Source organism: Alternaria postmessia (genome assembly GCF_024291825.1).
Source record: "Alternaria postmessia strain BMP 2775 chromosome Unknown scaffold_47, whole genome shotgun sequence".
Lineage (NCBI taxonomy): Eukaryota > Fungi > Ascomycota > Dothideomycetes > Pleosporales > Pleosporaceae > Alternaria > Alternaria postmessia.
In genome coordinates, this window is record NW_026260120.1 from 6,789 (window position 1) to 25,532 (window position 18,744).

Genomic DNA, 18,744 nt, shown 5'->3' on the forward strand with positions numbered 1-18,744 from the left:
TCCCTTCGTCACACTCGTTTGGGCGCTCCGAAGCATCTATGCATTGACTGGTTACGAAAGATTTGTGAAGACATACATGTAACTACGTAAATGAAGGAAACCCGACATACTTAGGTTACTAATAGCTATCGCTTAGTATTGGTAAATGAGCATAAAGGCTAGCGATATGTTACAATGTGTTAGAACAATTAGTAGAAGATACAAAGGAAACATCATGATTACTCAAACAGGAGACCAAGCCAAGACCCAATATCGTGACCCTGCCATCGATTTTGAAAAGAACGCCATCCAGTTGCTCAACTCTCAGTTGTTACGCCACGTTATCTCGCAAATCCCGCATCCCTAGCTGAGTACTTTCTCCCACTCCCCACACTACCGGGCCTGCTAGCAGGTCCCGCACTGATCTGTCTCACCCTCCCCTCAACAACCTCGTAAACTCCATCGGGGAGGTATGTCTCCCGTTCACTCTGCGTCCTCACAATGCCACTTCTACCTCTTCCCCGCTCCTCGCCACCTAGTATGCCAGGGTAGTCGATACTCTCACGGTCTGTGATGGCATCAGGGCGGTAGTCGTTGGCCTGATGTTGGAAAGACGAGCTACTAGCTGCTCTACGGGGTAGAGTTTGCTGCTGTTGTTCGGCGAGTAAATCGCGGTTTACGAGCCGATTCAAGGCATTGTTCGACAGGCTTCTTTGAGAGATGCGGGATGAAGGTCGACCGCGAGTTTCCATCGCGTGACCTGTTCTGCTTGAGGATCTACTGCGCTGTGCCACTGGTATCGGGGTAAGGTCGTCAGTCCACCATTCTGGTCGTACAGAGTTAAGTGAGTCGGAAGACGTGCTGCGAGTGTGGCGGTGGTGTGGCATGGTTGGTTGATGCGTTTCCGCTGGAAGACTGTTGTCATAGAGACCAAAGACAGGTGGTGGTGGCTGAGACTGGCTCATGTGACTGACCAGGCTGCTAGCGCTACTGTTGCGCTTTTGCAGTTTCCTGCGAGGTCGCTTTTGGCTGGTGATTGTTGTAGTCATTGTCGTTGCTGGACTGAGCGGTGGTGAACGGTGGAGTCGAGGATCCACAGGTGACTCTTCTGACCTCTTCCGTTCGCGCGCGATTGTAGGCGCGGCTGTCTCATCAGAATCCGGACTCTCACCATTACTCCAAGGTCTCTTTTCAGTGGTACCACTGTTGGTATTGCTTCCACTGCCACTTTCACGACTCAATATGCTCTCTACGAGTCTCTTGTGCCATGAGCTGTTTGCGTAGTTGAAATTGAGTCGCTTTTCAGGGTCTTTCTTCCCGAACCAAAGCGGCTCGCTTTGGGAGAAGCCAACGGCGGTGAGCCAAGGGTTGCCGGGCGCATCATGTGCGAGCTGAAAGATGACATCGACTTCTTCAAGCGACCGGAAGGCAGTTTCAGGATAGAAGAAATAGACCAGAGGAAGTATGGCAAAGTTAGTGACTGCGAAAATGATCCAAGTGCGATAGGAGATGCGTTGGAATGCGATCGGCGTGATGAAAACAATGCTATCCAATGTTAGTAATGTTATCAGAAAAACCAGATCAGTAGAGTAACTTACACAAAGTTAAGCAACCAGTTGGCACTTGTCGAAAGTCCGTTGGCAGGCCCACGGATTCGAAGGGGTACAATTTCGACCTGGTACAGCCAGGCCATACCCTGCCATCCGATGGCGAAGAAAACCGAGAAAATGAACAGGAAAACGGTACTGGCGATCCTGCCAGCTTGCATGCTATGCTCAGACCACAAGTACTGCAGAATAGTGATAAGGATCATGCATACTGACATACCCGCAGCGCCGAACATCATGAGTGAGCGACGACCCCAGAAGCGATCGATACCAACGACGACGATGAACGAGGCAAGAAAGTACACAGTCGCTGAGCACGAGGCCAGAAGACGAGCCAGCCATCCCTCATAAGACATGCGTGTGAGGAAGATCCACGAAAGGTATTGTAGAACCAAGTTGATGCCAGTACCTTGCTGGAACACCTGAACAAAGTATGCCAACACCACACGGTGAAAGCCTCTGCGCTCCTTGTTGGAGAACATGCCCGCGCTTGATCCCTGCGCCATAATCAAGATGGCATCCTTGATCTGTAGGAATTCGTCCTTGGTCTCGAAGCTGTCGGGTTCGTCATCATTCAGCGCCGCAAGGACGGTCAATGCTTCTTGTTCGCGTCCGGTAAGAATCAGCCATCGAGGAGACTCAGGAAGAACAAAGAGCATTGCGATGGCTGGGAGCGCAAACATGATCTGTAAGGCAATGGGGACGCGCCATGATGCCGAGGAGCTGGTGATGTACGCGAAGCCGAAGACGAACCAGTACGAAAGCGCAATGCCAGCGGACACGAACGCTCCTGCGCTGATCATAAGGATTGTTCCTTTGCGATGAGACTTGACGCATTCTGCTTGGTACGCGGGGGCGGTCGAAGTGGTGAAGCCATTGCCTGTCACAACGTCAGTTCTCGTGTCTCGAATTACATTCTGCTGTATATGGGGGAGCTCACCGAAACCGGCGATCGCGCGACCAACGATGAATTGTGGGAAGCTGTACGAAGACGTTTGCATAATCTCGCCAATCACCCAGAAGGTAAGGCCGAGGATGAGTGTGCGCCGACGCCCAAGCAAGTCACCGACGAAGATTGTCGCGATAGCTGAGACAATACAGCCCAGATGCCATGTTCCAACGGTAAGACCTGCATGTGTCAGGACCCTGCATTTCCCAGTACCATGTGTTGATGAAGATCAGTTTGACGTACCTGCGACCCACGCATTGTGGAACGAACTCTCGTTCACAATGTCGACCTGAGGAAATCTGTCCAAGAACTGCTGAACGGTCAAGAGACCGCCCATAACACCCTGGGCATAGCCGAAACATCTTTGACGGATTAGTCTACAGACAATCTGCAAGGCACCCAAAAGGGTCGTAACTCACAAAAAGCAAAGTCCGCACGTGATGCTGATGGCGCTCGCTAGACTACGACCTCTGAGACCTAGAAATCTCGCCATTTTGATGAAGCCTCAACAAGTCACGCAAGAGGGAAGAAGGTTGAAGAGACCGTCCTGCGAGCTGTCAAATGCAAGGAACGACCCAAACTCATATCAACGGAGGCGTTGCAGCCCGGAGCGGCACGTCTTTTGGATTAGACATTTGCCCATGTTGCCCGCCCGTCCCAGGCCTCCTGGTCTGGCCATCACCCTAACGTCATACCTACAGGATCGTCGCAAGCGTGCCGTTAGAAAGTTCATAGCATCCTTGATATCGACATGGTCAGCTAGGCTTTGAAGAGATTAGCGAGCGTCGTCAAGATGCATTACATGTGCTAGACACTGGGGTTACCGCCAACGGCCTGTCAGATGAAGTATATCTATGAGCATGCCAGCTGAGATTCGGTGATTTTCGCAGTGTGAATTTCATTGTACGTGCGATGAGGCGCACAAACTTCTTTCGGAAGTCTCTTCTGCTTCCTATGCGAATGCGACTTAGCGATGAGCCAAACGTCATGGCTGCACACTTCCCCCAAGCGTACCGTCCGAAGTATCATGCAACCCATGGTCCAGTACCGTGACACCAGGCTCAGCACAGATTAGCGAGGGATTGAAGCTGCACTAAAGTCTGCTAGGAATCGTTGCTGTCAGGTACGCGAGCTGTAAAGCAAGCCGAGTGGTTCGTGAAAACAGCCGATACTTGCGATCTCGATGACCCGCTGATGTCATGGACCTGTTAGCGTCGATCAAGCACGAGATCGAGGCCGTTGATACGCCGCACGGGCTCAGCATCCCACCAGTTGTCCGGACTCGAGATGACTCGCTAGTAGCCGAAACGGCTGAGCAGATACATGGTCGCGAACCTTTCGTGATTGGAAGGTTTGGCCGGCGATTCAATACTTGCTTTTAGGCGGGAAGGATGCGTTGCAGCAGATACGAAAACTCCGGGGGCGATGCACATGGGGTACTGCACCATTGTGGCTCCCACATATTGGTTGGGAATTATCGGACAAGCCGTCCTGGCGAACGAGCGGGCGTCTTGGCTGACAGCGAATTCTGTCCAGAGCCCACAATTAGGAGATCAGCACCGAGAAGACAAAGGTCGAGCGGAGACGGATATTGGTTTACTATTTGGCTAAGAACTTCTGGAACGCTTCCTGCTCAATAACAACGCTGCCTACAGCCCTCAGCTTCTTCCTACCCTCCTTCTGCTTCTCGAGCAGTTTACGCCGTCTGCTGAGATCACTAGCATGCAGCTTGGCGAGGACATCCTTGCGGTACGGCTTAATGGTAGCCCGCGCCACGATCCTCCTGCCAGCTGCAGCCTGTATGATGACCTCAAACATTTGTCGCTCGACGTGCTCTTTGAACTTCTCAACCCATGTACGACCCACCTTGTCGACCTGTGATGTGTGCAGGACGCGCGACACGGCATCGACTGGGGAGCCGTTGACAAGTAAGTTGAGCTTGATGATGGAAGATTTGTGAAAGCCTGCATCTTCGTAGTCAAGAGATGCGTAGCCTTTGGTGCAGCCCTTGAGTTTGCCGAAGAAGTCGTCGACGAGGTGCGACAGGGGGATGTCGTACTTCAGGATGACTTGGGTAGCAGTGAAGAAGGTAAGCTCCTTTTGCTCACCACGATTGGCCTCGCACAGCTTAATGACCTCACCAAGATATTCGTCAGGCATAGTGATGGTGGCAGACACGTAGGGCTCATGGACTTCCTGCACTCTGAAGTGTGCTTGGTCCTGGTCGGGGAAGTCGTTAGGATTGGTGATGATGGACTCGGTGCCGTCCTTCCACACCACCTTGAAGGGTACGGAGGGCGGTGTGATGATGATGTTTGCACCATGCTCCTGACGCAAGCGATCCTCGAACACGGAGCAATGCAGTGTGCCCAAGAAGCCCAAGCGCCAACCTGCTCCCAACGCATCGGATGACTCCTTTTGCAAGGTGACACTGCGGTCGTTAAGGACGATCTGCTGGATGCTGTCTTCAAGATGTTCGTGGTTGTCCTGGTCGGTGGGAAAGGCGGAGACGAAGACCATGCTTTTGGGCTCCTCAAAGCCCGGGTATGGCTCTACTAGCTTCTCGGACCCGATAGTGGTGTAGGTATCGCCGACCTTGGCCTCTTGCGAGCGCTTCATACCGGGGTTGAAGTAGATGTAGCCTACCTGGCCGGCTTTTAGTACTGTCTGGGGCGTCTGGTCAGGGTACATGATGCCGACCTCGCCCACAATGTACTTGAGCTTGGTGGCGAAGGAACGTATGGTATCTCCAGGTCGCACCTGGCCATCAAATATGCGCACCAACAAGATAACGCCCTTGTATACATCGTACCACGAATCGACGAGGAGCATGCGGAGAGGCTTCTTCAGGTCGCCGACTGGAGCGGGTATCTTCTCAACGACGGTAGGCAGGAGCGCTGCCACATTCAGGCCAGTCTTGGCTGAGACCTGTACGGCGTCTTTCGGCTCAAGCTCGAAGGTATCGCGCATCTGCTCGAGCACCCGCGGCGGGTCGGCGTGGGGGAGGTCGACCTTGTTCAGCACCGGCACCAGCGTGAGGCCCTGAGCGAAGGCCAGGTAGAAGTTGGCGACTGTCTGCGCCTGCACGCCCTGACTGGCATCCACCAGCAGCAGCGCTCCTCCACAGCTGGCATAACTCCGCGACACCTCGGCCCTGAAGTCGACGTGGCCCGGCGTGTCCACCAGATGCAGCAGGTAGTCTTCCCCCTCGTGTGTGTATATCATACTGCATGTCTGCGCCTTGACGGTGATGCCACGCTCCCTCTCCACGTCGAGCTTGTCGAGAAACTGCTTCTGGCCGCCGGGCTGGATGGTGCCCGTAATCTCCAGCAGGCGGTCCGACAGCGTCGACTTGCCATGGTCGACGTGGGCGACGATGCAGAAATTGCGGTACCGGTCGATGGGGATCTGGGCGATGCGCTTCTCGAGCTCTCCCTGGGGGCGGAAAGCTTGCGCATACCGTCTGGTGAGGGGCGGCAGGCGCTCAAGCAGGCGTGAGGTAAGCGGGAAGCCATTGCCGCGGACAGAGGCAGAGGCAGAAGGCGTCCGCCAGCCGTGCAGAAGGCTGCTCGCAGTTCGAACGCATGATCGCATGAGTGGGCATGAAGTCGAATCCGTGCCTGGCTGCTGCTGCTGCTGCTGCTCGTCGCTCGGGCGATGGTGTCGACGACTTTTTTGATTTGATCTTATCTTATCGGCGGCCACGGGCGGTTCCTGCATCTGCGCCGCCCAGGGACCCACCGCCAGACCAGACCTCTTCCATCCCAACTACGACCCCACAAGCATACTAGGCCTGCCTCTGATCTTCCCACCTACTCGGCCACCAATTACGCCCCTCACTCGTCGGCCTCACTGCGCTGTCTCGTCGCTTCCTCTTCTGTCAGGCTCCCCAGCTTGCAGTTACCCTATCAACAAACCCGGAAACAAACCTGAGCCAACCTTCACCGCCCACCACCGCCACCATGTCTGCACCCAAAACCTCGTCCAAGACCTCATCCAAGACATCTTCCAAGACATCTTCCAAGACATCTTCCAAGTCCAAGTCTTCAAAGAGTGATTCCTCCAAGGTGCACAAGCTTGCCCTGAAGGGTTCTTCCAAAGTCGTCAACGAATTCGTAAGTCAGTCGAGCCAAGCATCGCATCCTACGCTTACCCCAATTAGTTCGAGTATTCCGTCAATACCATACTGTAAGAATAGAGTCCTCTTACGGCGCCTTCCTTCTACATGACTGACCCCTGCCAAGCTTTCAAAGAGGTGTTTACCCTGCTGAGGACTTCACCGCGTAAGCCTGTCCCACACTACAGCGCCAATCTTCCACTAACAACATTCAGAGTAAAGAAGTATGGCTTGACCATGATGGGTACGTGACCTGCCAGCTCGACTGTCAGCCTCTCTCTAACCCTCACAGTGACTGCCGATGACCAAGTCAAGGCGTACATCAAGAAGATCATGGGTCAGTTGAAGGAGTGGATGTATGGGGGCAAGATCTCCAAGCTTGTCGTTGTCATTACGAGCAAAGAGACTGGCGAGCATGTCGAGCGCTGGCAGTTTGACGTAGGTCATGCAAAGTACGCTACATCCCAGTTTCTGATAGCGTCCAGGTTCAAATTTACGGGAAGAACACAAAGGCAAAATCTTCCAAACAAACGGCGGATCAAGAGAATTCTGTCCCAGAGTGAGTGCGCCAGTTGACCCTTCTTGACCATATGCTAATAGCTCCTAGCGCTGGCGAAGCATCAGAAGACAAGACCGAAGCCGAGATCCAGGCCGAGATCCAGTCTGTATTTCGACAGATCACAGCATCAGTGACCTTCCTGCCCATGCTCGACGGAAACTGTACCTTCAACGTTCTAGTTTATGCTGATGCTGATTCTGAGGTGCCTCTCGAATGGGGTGACAGCGACGCCAAAGAAATCAAAAACGGGGAGAAGGTGCAGCTGCGAAGCTTCAGCACTAGTAACCATCGTGTAGACACTCTGGTGAGCTACAGGTGAGTGGAACCATTTTACCCGCTACAGGAGCGACATGCTAATTTTTCAGGCTTGCCGACTAAACCTAATTGTCTTTGAGCTTCCGGACTTTCTTCATTGTTTCCAATATCTCGGTTCCCGATTTCTTCACCCAGGCGCACGGTGTACACGGGTTGCGGCATGTATTTCAGGCATCCAAGAACAAGATTGCAGCATTTCCCAACATGTCCCGAACGATAACACTCATACACCAATGTCAATTACACAGCTGTCCTCGCGTTCCTCCAGACGCCAGCATGTCCAAACTTGGTCGTGCGCCTAGGCCTCAAAGGTCTTCATGAGTTCCTTGCTGCAACGGCACCCATCCTGGTAGTTGGGCAGTGATTCGTGGTTGCAGTGGCTTTGTTTGCTCGTACATAATTTCCTTTCGCTCTCTTTTGGTTCATAGATGTGTTGGTGGTGTTACCACTCTTTCCTTGCGAATCAGCGATGCGCACTCGTCAGGCGCAGGGTCTCGCTAACAAAGTCACTAGTTCTTGTCAACTTCAAATTGGATATCCAAATGGTTACGCGGTCGGCTCTGCAACTATGACGGAATTTCAAAACTCTTCGTATGCGCCTGGTCCGATGTTGTAAGGATCCGCATGCCCATAGCACATCGTACGTAATCGATCTTTGTGTGATTAGGCATGACGAATGTCTTCTCATGTACGTATGGAAAGTGGGCATAGGGCTTTCTCGGATGTGCGATATTTCCTTATCGCCTCGTTACCCACGTTGTCATGGTCGGTATCGTCCCACCCTACGCACGGCCGTATGCTATGTCTTCGTACTCTCATTTGCCAGACCAACTCAACGTCTTTGCACGCCTCGGCTGCATTTGGCACTTATACCCAAAGTTGAGTCTTTTTTTTTGGATAACCTCTCAAGGCTACTGGCTCTCCCAATCCGATGAAGCCTCAACGCTGGTGATGGTGGTGCGCCGTGTCTCCACAAGCAAATCCGTTGGATGGACATTCAGTTGCTGTCGCCACTGGCTCTGTACAATGAGGAAACCATATGGTAGCGCATATGTAACAGAATACAGACACGATTGCCTGTTATAGCGCAGCTAGACTACTGTTATCTTGGGTACTGTGGCACCTTCAAGTTTCAAGTCCACCCAATTTCGCATGGCCCCTCCAAAACAACCTGAATCTAAGCAACTGCCAGAAGACCGATTGACCCGCAATACATTACGCCATTCTTGCAGAATTGTCCACAGAATCGTGAGTCGCTTATGATACTGTGTTTAATTTTCTGACTGGATGTGCACTGGCTTCAGAACCATTCCGTTTTTCGATTTCGATATGTGCCTCGTTTTACCTCCTGACCTCCAAAATCTCACCTTCTCTTCCGTCGCTACCTATTATCATTCTAGAATTAGCAATGGCCTTGAAAGATTTAATTTCTCGCAATGAGGGTGAAAGCTCTCGATCGCGCGACGATGCGCGAAAAAACGCAAGGCCGCCGCCGGAGAATCCTCTTGCACCAAAAACCAGGACTAGCAACGAATCCACGGAATCTGGATCCAAGCCGGCAAGCTTCACACCTATGCAACTTGGCCCATCCAGCGCTCATTCATCTCACTCATCTGGTAGCATCAATTGTAGCAATAGCACCGTAAGCTCAGATGCCGTTCGAGATGTCAAGGCCGAGATACTGGCGAACTGGCTCCATACCAAACAGGAAGAGCGAGTATGGACGTTTGGCGACGCTGGCGAAGGCGTGTTTATGAAAAAATCGAAAGGCAGCTACTCCTGTGCGCCTTTTGCGCTGCAAAGCGATGGCACAGGTCTTTATGAGGCAGTCACAGAATTGAATGTCAGGGTAAGCTGAGCATATGCACACCATATCCAGATCATTATCACTAACGTGTCTAGTGTGCCATGACTGTCAACACCAGGGTGATCAAATACATCCTTGAGCGGACCCAGGCCCAATATGTTCAAATCCAGACCGGTCTCCGGTTGCAGGTCGTGCCAGACTTTGAAGCTTTGCCGTACTGTCAAAGGGGTCAGTCGGCTGCATTTGTTGCTTCACGAGGCATATTGATAGTGTGGCAAGACGACCCCAAGTTGACGCTCGAACGTGCAGAATTCATCATCAACTGCTTGATGAGGATGATGTGCGGCGCTGAGTATGGCTATGATGCGCAGGACTTGGAGCTGGAAAAGGCACTAGGCAAGAACCCCATGGTTATAATCGAGGAATACGACGACGGATTCTATTCGGGTGACGGTCAAGAAGATGAACCAAGAGACATGAAAATGTGGCAAGCAGCCTATTGCGGACTGTCAATCCTTCTACTGACGGCTGCTATCGGCTCTGGATGCAGGCAGATTGCTATTGAAGAGTTCCAAGCTCCCAAACACTGGCTTCGACTACTCTTCCTGATCTGTCTACCTGCCCAGGTTTGGCTCTCACTAGTAAGATATATCCGTACAATCTGTGTTTACGCTTCTGACTTTGCCAGTTCTTTTTCCAAGCTCTCGTCGGCAATCTTGCCCAGATTTGTGGGCCCACTCACCAGATGAAATCGAACAGCCGATATTATTCAGGCAAAGCGCCCAGGAAAATCAACCGTGATACATTTGGCAAGCCGCTCCCACACGTTACAGTGCAAATGCCTGTATACAAGGAGGGTCTACACACTGTCATCGAGCCCACAGTGAGATCGCTGAAGCAAGCAATTTCCACGTATGAGTTGCAGGGAGGAAGTGCTAACATCTTCGTGAATGATGACGGAAGTGAGTTCATGCACCAGTACATATCTAGCTACACTAATCTGTTGTAGTGCAACTTCTCGGAGCCGAAGAGGCGCAAGAACGACAGGAATTCTACGACGAGCACGGTATTGGCTGGGTCGCCCGCCCAAGGCACGATCCTAAAGGTGAGCACGGAGCGAAACCCTTCGTCCGACCTGGAAAGTTCAAGAAGGCATCCAACATGAACTATGCCCTCCGAATCAGCTGCAGAGTCGAAGACCTTATGGCACAACAGCCACGTGGAGAAGGCTGGAGTCAGCTTGAAGAAAATGCTCTTTACAAGGAGGTCATGGAAGCAGTTATGACTGAACATGAAGGCGAGGCCTGGGCCGATGGCAACATTCGTATTGGTGACTACATCCTTTTGGTAGACTCCGACACCCGTGTACCCAGTGACTGCGTGCTCGAAGCCGTCAGCGAGATGGAGCAGGGCCAGGAAGTTGCCATCCTGCAATACTCCTCCGGAGTCATGAACGTCACCAACAACTTTTTCGAGAACGGAATCACCTTCTTCACTAACATGATCTACACTATGATCAAATTTGCCGTGGCTTGCGGAGATGTTGCGCCATTTGTTGGACACAACGCTGTTCTGAGATGGGAAGCGGTGCAGAAGATCGCCTACGAAGTCACGGAAGCCAACGGTAACAAGTACGACAAGTTCTGGTCCGAGGAGACGGTGTCTGAAGATTTTGACATGAGTCTGCGACTTCAGAGTGTGGGTTATATCATTCGTCTAGCCTCATACAAAGGCGATGGCTTTAAGGAGGGTGTTTCCCTCACTGTGTATGATGAGCTTGCTCGATGGGAGAAGTATGATTTACCCGTTTCTATCTTCTCAAGCAAATACTAACACAGATCTTCCAGATACGCGTACGGCTGCAACGAACTCATTTTCAACCCTTTGGTCTACTGGCTCACCAAAGGTCCTTTTACGAAGCTCTTCCGCACTTTTATCTTGTAAGTACACCTTTCCGGGCTACGACGAGCCTGTCTTCGTATACGTTCCTAGCTAACCTTTCAATACTAGCTCCAACATGCCTCTTGCATCCAAGATTACCATCATGGCTTATATCGGTACTTACTATGCTCTCGGCTGCTCATGGGCACTTACTATGCTCAACTACTTTTTGATCGGTTTCTTCAACGGATGGCTTGATCATTACTACATCAACTCCTTCCGCGGCAAGTTCTCTACAATCCTTCACTGTGCACTTCTCTAACACCTCTCAGTATACTTCGCCATTGTGATCGTCTTCAGTGTCCTCGGCAACATCGCCCTCGCCGTCCTTCGTCATCGCATCGAAGAAGAAAACATTTTCCGTGGCCTCTGGACAAACATGAAGTGGATCCCTCTCCTCACCATCTTTCTCGGCGGCATCTCCCTGCATGTTTCACAGGCTCTCCTCGCTCACTTCTTCAGCTGGCCGCTCGAATGGGGTTCCACGTCCAAGGAGAGTGAACGCGTTAGTTTCTTTGTTGCCATCAGCAGAGTACTGAGGAAGTTCAAGTGGAGCTTCATGTTCTGTCTTGGAATGACCGCTACTATGATCACTATGGCGTTCGCGCTGCAAGAGGACTGGAGGATCAAAGAACTTATCGCTGTTTGGCCTATGGGTACTGTGGTTGTTTTCCACTTTTTACTGCCTATTGTGCTTAACCCGCAGTTGATGACATTTACCTGGTAAGCTTTGTTCGAAGAATGTATTGCTGGGAGGACGAAGAAAATTGCGGAGGAAATAGTAATTCACCCACGTGCTAATGTTTGAACTGTGTTTGGCTCTTCTGTACGTATAGGTACGACGTAGCCATCACTACAAGCAATAAAACGTCAAAACCCAGCTTTTGTGCCCTATTTGCATGTTTCACCCCTTCAAAGTGTTCTTCTTCTTGACACATCAAGGCTTTCTATTCACCCACACCAAGTGACAAACTTTTCGACAACGAACTCGTCTAGTCCCCATTGTCCGTTCTGCCGACCAAAACCACTTCCTTTGACACCACCTTGGCTCCCAGTCGGCGAAGTGTAGACCGAGATGCTGTTGGCATGGACTTGGCCGTACTCTAGTTCTCGCGACATCTTCATGAAGCGTCCCATGTCGCGTGTCCAAACAGTAGCATTGAGACCATACGCAGAGCGATTCGCCAGCGCGATGGCTTCTTCGTCTGAGGAAACGACGTATAATGATGCGGAAGGACCAAAGGTCTCTTCGTCCAGTATACGGGATGACGACGAGGGGTTGACGATGACCGTAGGCTTGAGCACAACCCCGCTGCTCGAAGAAGTAGCGTCAACGCCTCCAACGAGAACCTCGTCACCCTTCTCCTGCGCATCCCGAATAACATCCTCAGCATGCTTTGCGATACTCTCCGATACCGCCGATCCAGCTGGACCCTCGGCTCCCTTCATAGCTTCAGCGAGTAGTCCCTTAAACTTCTCCGCCACACCCTCCATTACGACGATCCTCTCGGTACTGAAACAAATTTGCCCATGATGCAATACCGCACCCATAGCACATTGCTTCGCCGCTTCTTCCAACTCTGCATCCTCGAGTACAATCGCCGGACACTTCCCGCCTAGTTCCATTAATACGGGTTTGAGGTACTTCGCTGCAATCCCCATGATCCTCTTGCCCACCTCCGCACTACCGATGAATTCAATTTTGCGAATGGCTTCATGCGCTATCAACGTCTCGGTGACTTCTGCTGCGCTTTCCCGTCCGCATTGAATCTGATTCAACACACCAGCGGGACAATCCGCTTCTGAGAAGGCTTTTGTAATGAGTCCGTGGGTTTTTGGACATAGTTCACTTGCTTTGAAGACCACAGTACAACCTACTGCGATCGCACTTGCTATTCCCCGCGTTGCAAGAACGAGCGCTGCATTCCAAGGCGCGATACACAAAACCGGTCCAACTGGTTCTTTGAACACAAAACCCTGGGTGTTGGGCTTCTCGGTTGGAGGAATAACGCCATTCACAGAACTTATTTGCGCAGCGATTTCGTTAAGGTATGAGATTGATAGGTTGACATTTTGACGCGCCCAGGCTTCTGTGCAGGATGTTTCTGCGATTTGCGTGGCGACGAGAGCGTCGGCGTGGGTGCTATAGTGCGTTGCGACACGTTGGAGAAGGGCGCGTCTAGTGGTGTGCGAGGTTGAACGCCATGATTTGAAGGCGGAGAGCGAGGAGATGGCGGCTTGAGTCGCTTCGGTGGAGGATGCAGAGGAGGCGTAGTGAGCGATTTCCTTGGATGTAGCTTGGGTTACCGGGATGGTGGTCTTGGTGTGGATGGGCTGGTTGTCGATCCAGAGGGGAATCGTGGAGTCCGTAGTGGAGGACATGGTAGGCAAACCTTTCTCCTAGCTTCGTCTGAACCGACGAAAAGTATACAATCGCTAGACCAGGCTGGATCCGATTATTAGAAACCCGATACCTTCTGGGATGTGTCTGTATTTCAACGGTCTGGAGTATAGCCGCATGGCGAACATTGCGTCATTGCAAGGCTAGCCGGCGCGAACGTTGATGCCGATCTTTACGGTAGATGAAGCAATTCCGCCAGTAAGGGAAATGGCATCGTGACGGGTATCATATAAATCGCTAGTGGCATGTAGAATTTGGAAGGATGCGATTCATGCTCCTTGACAAATCTATCGAGACGTAATAATGCATGTACGCAGTATAAAAGCTATTGAGAAGGACGCGTGGTTGTACATAGCCTCGGAGATAAGCTCCCGTACAACTCCGGCTCAGCAACAGCTTTGTCCCAACCGTCCCTCGACAGCAATCCTCACCACCAGCGTGGGCACAACAACTGTCGGAGCCTCGGGGGTGCACCAAGTGGCAAAAATCGCATATGCGTATTGATTACAGACTAATGTCATCGCTGAATCCTTTAGCAGCACCTCGTCCGCTTCCGCCCTTTTGCACAGCCATGCGCCCTCATCTATCGCATAAGGGCGAAGCTCCAAGGATAGTAGGATGCCTTGTGCTGTTATGCCCAGCATCGTGCATAGCCACCAAGGATCGCTATAATGACGGCTAATCCTCATCCAACTTACACAGCTAGGCCTTTGGTCTGCAAGTCGCTTCAGGACTACCCTTCGACCTCCCCAGAATGAAGCAGAAGACACTCGAATGGGCAGGTCCCTATGGCGCCTGGTGTTCAGTCTGTTCCCCAGAGACCGAAGAGACGCACACGAACCTCCCTTTTGGTCTCGTTACTCTCCCTTCAGAACCTGCGATGAATGCCGCTGGCCGGACTTCAGACCACCCTTTCAAGGACCTTCGTTCCGCCCGCCGCACCTACCAACGTTCCAAGAGATACCCTGAGCGCATCTATAGCGGCAACAAGCGTCGTCGCTCCGATAAAGCTCCACTCGCTCGAGTAGCAGCATCCAAGGATCCGTACAAGCAGATAGAAAGCCGAGAATGGGAGGGCGACTGGGACGCCGACTGGGCACCTGAAATAGACATGGAGCGCATAGACGACATAGCTGTGTACTACCTCTTCGGCAAGAACGCTGACATCTTCGAATACTACAATGAGGGAGACATAATGGCTGGCGAAGATTTCGGGTCCTGGGCACGACGGCGTATCGCAGAAATGCGACAAGTCAAGGAACATCGTATACACAGATACGGTGAACCTACAAGCCCTTCACCACTATCAGTCTTATCGCATACGATGCGCAACGATTCGCGTCCCGGTCGTACCAGCGCCACCATCCTCACAGCGCCCTACGCAAGCTCCCACGAAACAACCCTACCCACGAGTCTCTCGGATATTCGTGCGCACCTCACACTAGCCTGCGCCCTCACACCGTCCGAGAATCTCAGACAGCGCTGCCGTAGCCGCAACCTGCCAGCCTTGCCTATCATCTATGGTTTCGACTGGTGGGGCGAATATACTTGGCAATGGCATAGGAACATGTCTGGGTGTTGGTACCTCGGCTACGGGCACGCGTGTCAGGAGAACTGCGAGGAGCCATGCACACGGCCGTGTTGGGGCCATATGCTGTACGAATGCTGTTGTGAGGAATTTGGTGTGGGAATGGATTGGGAGGTGCCAGCGCCGGAGGATGTGCAGAGGTGTAGTATCGTGGAGTGGGTTAGTGGAAAATTGAGGGAGGATATGGAGAACGATCACGACGAGGTTGTCTGGGGGAGGCTACAAGGAACAGTGAAAGAGGACGAACAGGGTCCAGAAGCTGATCTTGGTCAAGAGCGGGAGTATGGGAACTACTTCGAAGATGAATATGTCATCCTAGGAAAGAGAGACGAGGATAGTGATGCATGGAGTCTCATCAGCAGTGTTGACGAAAGGTCTTGTTCATAAACAATGATATGATTGAAGACTTCAACGAGCATTACCTATGCAAGTCGATCAGACTTCTAGCTTCTTCTCATCAACAAAACCGCCCTTTGCCCTCTCCGCTCTCTCGGCAGCCTTCCTCTTCTTCGCATCCACTCTCTCCCTGTCCTCCCTCATCTGCCTGATCAAAGCACTCTTTTCTCTGATCTTATGTCCGTAGAGGTAAAAGACTACCGGAATAGGTATCAGTGCGAACTCGATGAGCGAGAGCATTGTCGCACTCCAATGCGGACCAAGGCTCTGGTACATTTTTGGGCCTGCAAGGGGAAGGGCTCCACCCATAGCAGAACGCAACACGGCATTTCCAGCGAGAGCAGAAGCGGCGTAGATGCCGTATGAATGCACGAGGTAGTTAGATGCGTAAATAAAGACACCGCAGTTGCCAGCACCGAAGGGAATTCCGGCGATGAGGGGAAAGATCCAGTGGACGTTAGGAGTGCATGTCCTACACCATATGTGTTAGTAATGTAGCTTCTGAGGACGATAACTAATCGTGGAGCTGTACATACCAGGCAAAGATCATCTCGCCAACCGGGACGCAAACTGCAGCGATAACGACCACGCTGACCATGGCCTCTGGGTAGGGCTTGCCAGTCTCTGGATCCTTCTTATGACTGTTGATCATACGGCGAAGGAGAGGCTCTGAAGCTATCGTGATGACACCCCCAATACCGATACCCATGTAACCCAGTCCAACAAGTCCAGGCGACCAACCTCGGAGCTCGCCGAAAACGATAGGGTATGAGACGAAACACAAGTACAAGACTCCATAGACCAATGCTATATATACGTCCCAGAAGATGCAAATCGGTTCGTTGACCGCCATGCTAAGGGGTCGGTAAAGATTCTCCCGAAGCAGAGGCCAGAAGGCTTTCTTCTCATCGTAGCGCGAGTGGTATCGTGAATCAGAGGTTTCCTTGCGCTTGTTTGCTGACTTGGCGCGAAGGATTGCTGGTTTGTATGTTTCCGGGATCATGAAGACCATGAACCAGGATGTACCAGAGCCGATCATAACAACCCAGTTTGTCCATCGCCAACCCAGGGCTTGGAAGACGAATCCGCCAATGAGAGGTCCAATAACGGGACCATTCATTGGCCCCTAGTGCATCGCGATTAGGTTTACTCAGCAGCAACGGTTAACACAGTACTCACTAGAGACCAAATGGAGAATGCAAGGGCGCGATAGTCTTCCTTGGATATGTCGGAAACCGTGCCTGGGGCGTTGGAAATCATGGCTGCGCCTGCAATTGCGCCGAAGAAGCGCATAACGAGAATCTGGGCTAGATTGTTCGACAGAGCGCACGGTATGATAAGGACCGTGAACAAAGCGACTGCGATCAGGTAGACCGGTCTCCTGCCGTACATCTCACTAAGTGGTGCTAGGAGCAGCGATCCAATTGCAAGACCACAAAGGTAGGTTGTTATCCCCAATATTACCAGCGTCTTCGACCGTATACCAAACGTCTCCATCATACCCGGTATGCCGCTTGTATAACTCGTCGAGTACATGACTACGACTAGTGTCGAAAAGCTCATAAAGAAGACGACGAGGGCCTTCCTCAACATGGGCCATTCCTCTGGGTCCTCTCCCTCCTCATAATCGACTTCGAAGCGCGGGTCTTGCGTTGCGTTCGTAGTGACCGTTGTAATCGCATCGTCTTTGTCGCCAGGCCACGAGTGCCCGGTGTTTCTGCTCCAGGTATGATGTATAGACGGACGTTGATCTGCTACCGAATTGATTGAGTCGGAATGCGTCGACGCTGACGATATGGAGGCGCGATCATCTTCAGTTTCGATGTCTTCGATGACGCGGGATTTGTTTGAAGTATGCGACTTAGTGGATGGTGATGTGGCGTGTTCGTCTCTTCCTGGTGTTCTTGCGACGGCCGTGTCTTTGGCGAAATCGCTATGAGACATGGCGCTGATGACGACGCCGATAAAGACCCGACACGATACTGATAGCGAAACCGCACCGCAAACGAGAAGCTCTCACTGCTACTTTTGTACAGCAAAAACAGTGTAATGATAATTGAAACGAGGGCAGGGCGTATCAAGCCAGCTGATCGTGGGACATGAAGAAGTGACTCAACCACAAACTGCTGTGTCGCGCCATGGAGCTCGAGACGGGCTAGTCGCAAACGCCCTTTCGCACTTTCCCATCTTCATTGTGGCGACAAGTAATCTAGCGGGAATAAACCCACATGGAATAGCGGTGATACCTGCTTGCCTGAGGGTGTAGCAGTTTAACCGAGGAAGGCAGGTGCTGCAGCCGATATGCCGTTTGCGGGTGATGTTTGCCTCGATTGGAGAGCGAGATCGGCGCCAACTACATCGAGAGCTCGTTGTCCTCTGAGGGCCTCATTGGGTGAGTTCGAGAAAAGACAACGATTGCCATTGGAGCAGAGAGGTAAATACAATGAGAATGCGGGCTCTGGAGAAGTGAGGGGAAAGCGCTATGGTGCTAGTCTTGGAGCTAAGCAAGGGGCTGGGTAAACATGAGATGCCTCACGCGTCGTCAAACCTCTCACCACCACGCCTCTCTCAGCTATGGAGTCGTCAATCCCATCACACATCGTGGCAAAGCTCGCAGAGGTCCGTCAAAGAAATCATCGAGGGGATGTGGTGTGGATCATGCCTCTAATTTTGCCGCTACCCACTCATGCCGCGCCACGACGCGCTCCGACGACGCGCCTGCCTGAATGTCCTTGATGAGTATCCTGCCGACAGTGTAATCATTCCCACACGCTGGAAGGCCACCGAAACGAGCCTTCGCACTGTGGCTCACGATGAAGATTGACGCACCTATACTGACACGCATATACTCTCTTACAGCTTGCACACCACTGCGTCCAGGGTTCTTCAAGTCATTTCCGCTCTGTTCTCCTCATCCAGTCTTGTTGCGCTCGTTTCTTTCCTGTCCTTTTCACATCCTACGTTACACAGCGTAATGGAGTTCTGCTGATCCTTAGTCGTTTCCGCGTCTCAGTCTCTTCATGATTGGATAGTGAAAACCATCCTTATGCAGGCGTTGAAGATGGCCAAAGACAAGCGTCTGTGA

The 18,744-nt window shown here is 51.9% G+C and overlaps 7 protein-coding genes across 7 annotated transcripts; 3 read left to right on the forward strand and 4 right to left on the reverse strand.

Annotated features, from left to right (window-relative positions):
* Positions 1 to 320: 320 nt before the first annotated feature.
* J4E82_007180 (uncharacterized protein) lies at positions 321 to 3,028 on the reverse strand (the record flags this gene model as incomplete). The annotated part of the gene is made up of 5 exons (XM_051733427.1): positions 321 to 1,524; positions 1,578 to 2,466; positions 2,527 to 2,715; positions 2,779 to 2,897; positions 2,955 to 3,028. 5 exons carry the CDS (start codon positions 3,026 to 3,028, stop codon positions 321 to 323), a joined length of 2,475 nt encoding a protein of 824 aa, XP_051586750.1.
* A 1,106-nt stretch (positions 3,029 to 4,134) lies between these two features.
* GUF1 (Translation factor guf1 mitochondrial) lies at positions 4,135 to 6,129 on the reverse strand (the record flags this gene model as incomplete). Its single annotated transcript, XM_051733428.1, has 1 exon — positions 4,135 to 6,129. One exon carries the CDS (start codon positions 6,127 to 6,129, stop codon positions 4,135 to 4,137), a length of 1,995 nt encoding a protein of 664 aa, XP_051586751.1.
* A 368-nt stretch (positions 6,130 to 6,497) lies between these two features.
* On the forward strand, positions 6,498 to 7,530 carry J4E82_007182 (uncharacterized protein; the record flags this gene model as incomplete). Its single annotated transcript, XM_051733429.1, has 7 exons — positions 6,498 to 6,650; positions 6,698 to 6,723; positions 6,780 to 6,818; positions 6,868 to 6,896; positions 6,945 to 7,090; positions 7,138 to 7,211; positions 7,260 to 7,530. 7 exons carry the CDS (start codon positions 6,498 to 6,500, stop codon positions 7,528 to 7,530), a joined length of 738 nt encoding a protein of 245 aa, XP_051586752.1.
* Positions 7,531 to 8,934: 1,404 nt separating this feature from the next.
* On the forward strand, positions 8,935 to 12,001 carry J4E82_007183 (uncharacterized protein; the record flags this gene model as incomplete). The annotated part of the gene is made up of 7 exons (XM_051733430.1): positions 8,935 to 9,375; positions 9,429 to 9,974; positions 10,022 to 10,295; positions 10,343 to 11,126; positions 11,181 to 11,273; positions 11,344 to 11,498; positions 11,547 to 12,001. 7 exons carry the CDS (start codon positions 8,935 to 8,937, stop codon positions 11,999 to 12,001), a joined length of 2,748 nt encoding a protein of 915 aa, XP_051586753.1.
* Positions 12,002 to 12,225: 224 nt separating this feature from the next.
* J4E82_007184 (uncharacterized protein) lies at positions 12,226 to 13,656 on the reverse strand (the record flags this gene model as incomplete). The annotated part of the gene is made up of 1 exon (XM_051733431.1): positions 12,226 to 13,656. One exon carries the CDS (start codon positions 13,654 to 13,656, stop codon positions 12,226 to 12,228), a length of 1,431 nt encoding a protein of 476 aa, XP_051586754.1.
* Positions 13,657 to 14,429: 773 nt separating this feature from the next.
* J4E82_007185 (uncharacterized protein) lies at positions 14,430 to 15,650 on the forward strand (the record flags this gene model as incomplete). Its single annotated transcript, XM_051733432.1, has 1 exon — positions 14,430 to 15,650. The coding sequence occupies one exon, from the start codon at positions 14,430 to 14,432 to the stop codon at positions 15,648 to 15,650; it is 1,221 nt and encodes a 406-aa protein (XP_051586755.1).
* A 48-nt stretch (positions 15,651 to 15,698) lies between these two features.
* Positions 15,699 to 17,603, reverse strand: J4E82_007186 (uncharacterized protein; the record flags this gene model as incomplete). Its single annotated transcript, XM_051733433.1, has 3 exons — positions 15,699 to 16,131; positions 16,196 to 16,785; positions 16,839 to 17,603. The coding sequence occupies 3 exons, from the start codon at positions 17,601 to 17,603 to the stop codon at positions 15,699 to 15,701; spliced, it is 1,788 nt and encodes a 595-aa protein (XP_051586756.1).
* Between the last annotated feature and the right edge of the window lie 1,141 nt (positions 17,604 to 18,744).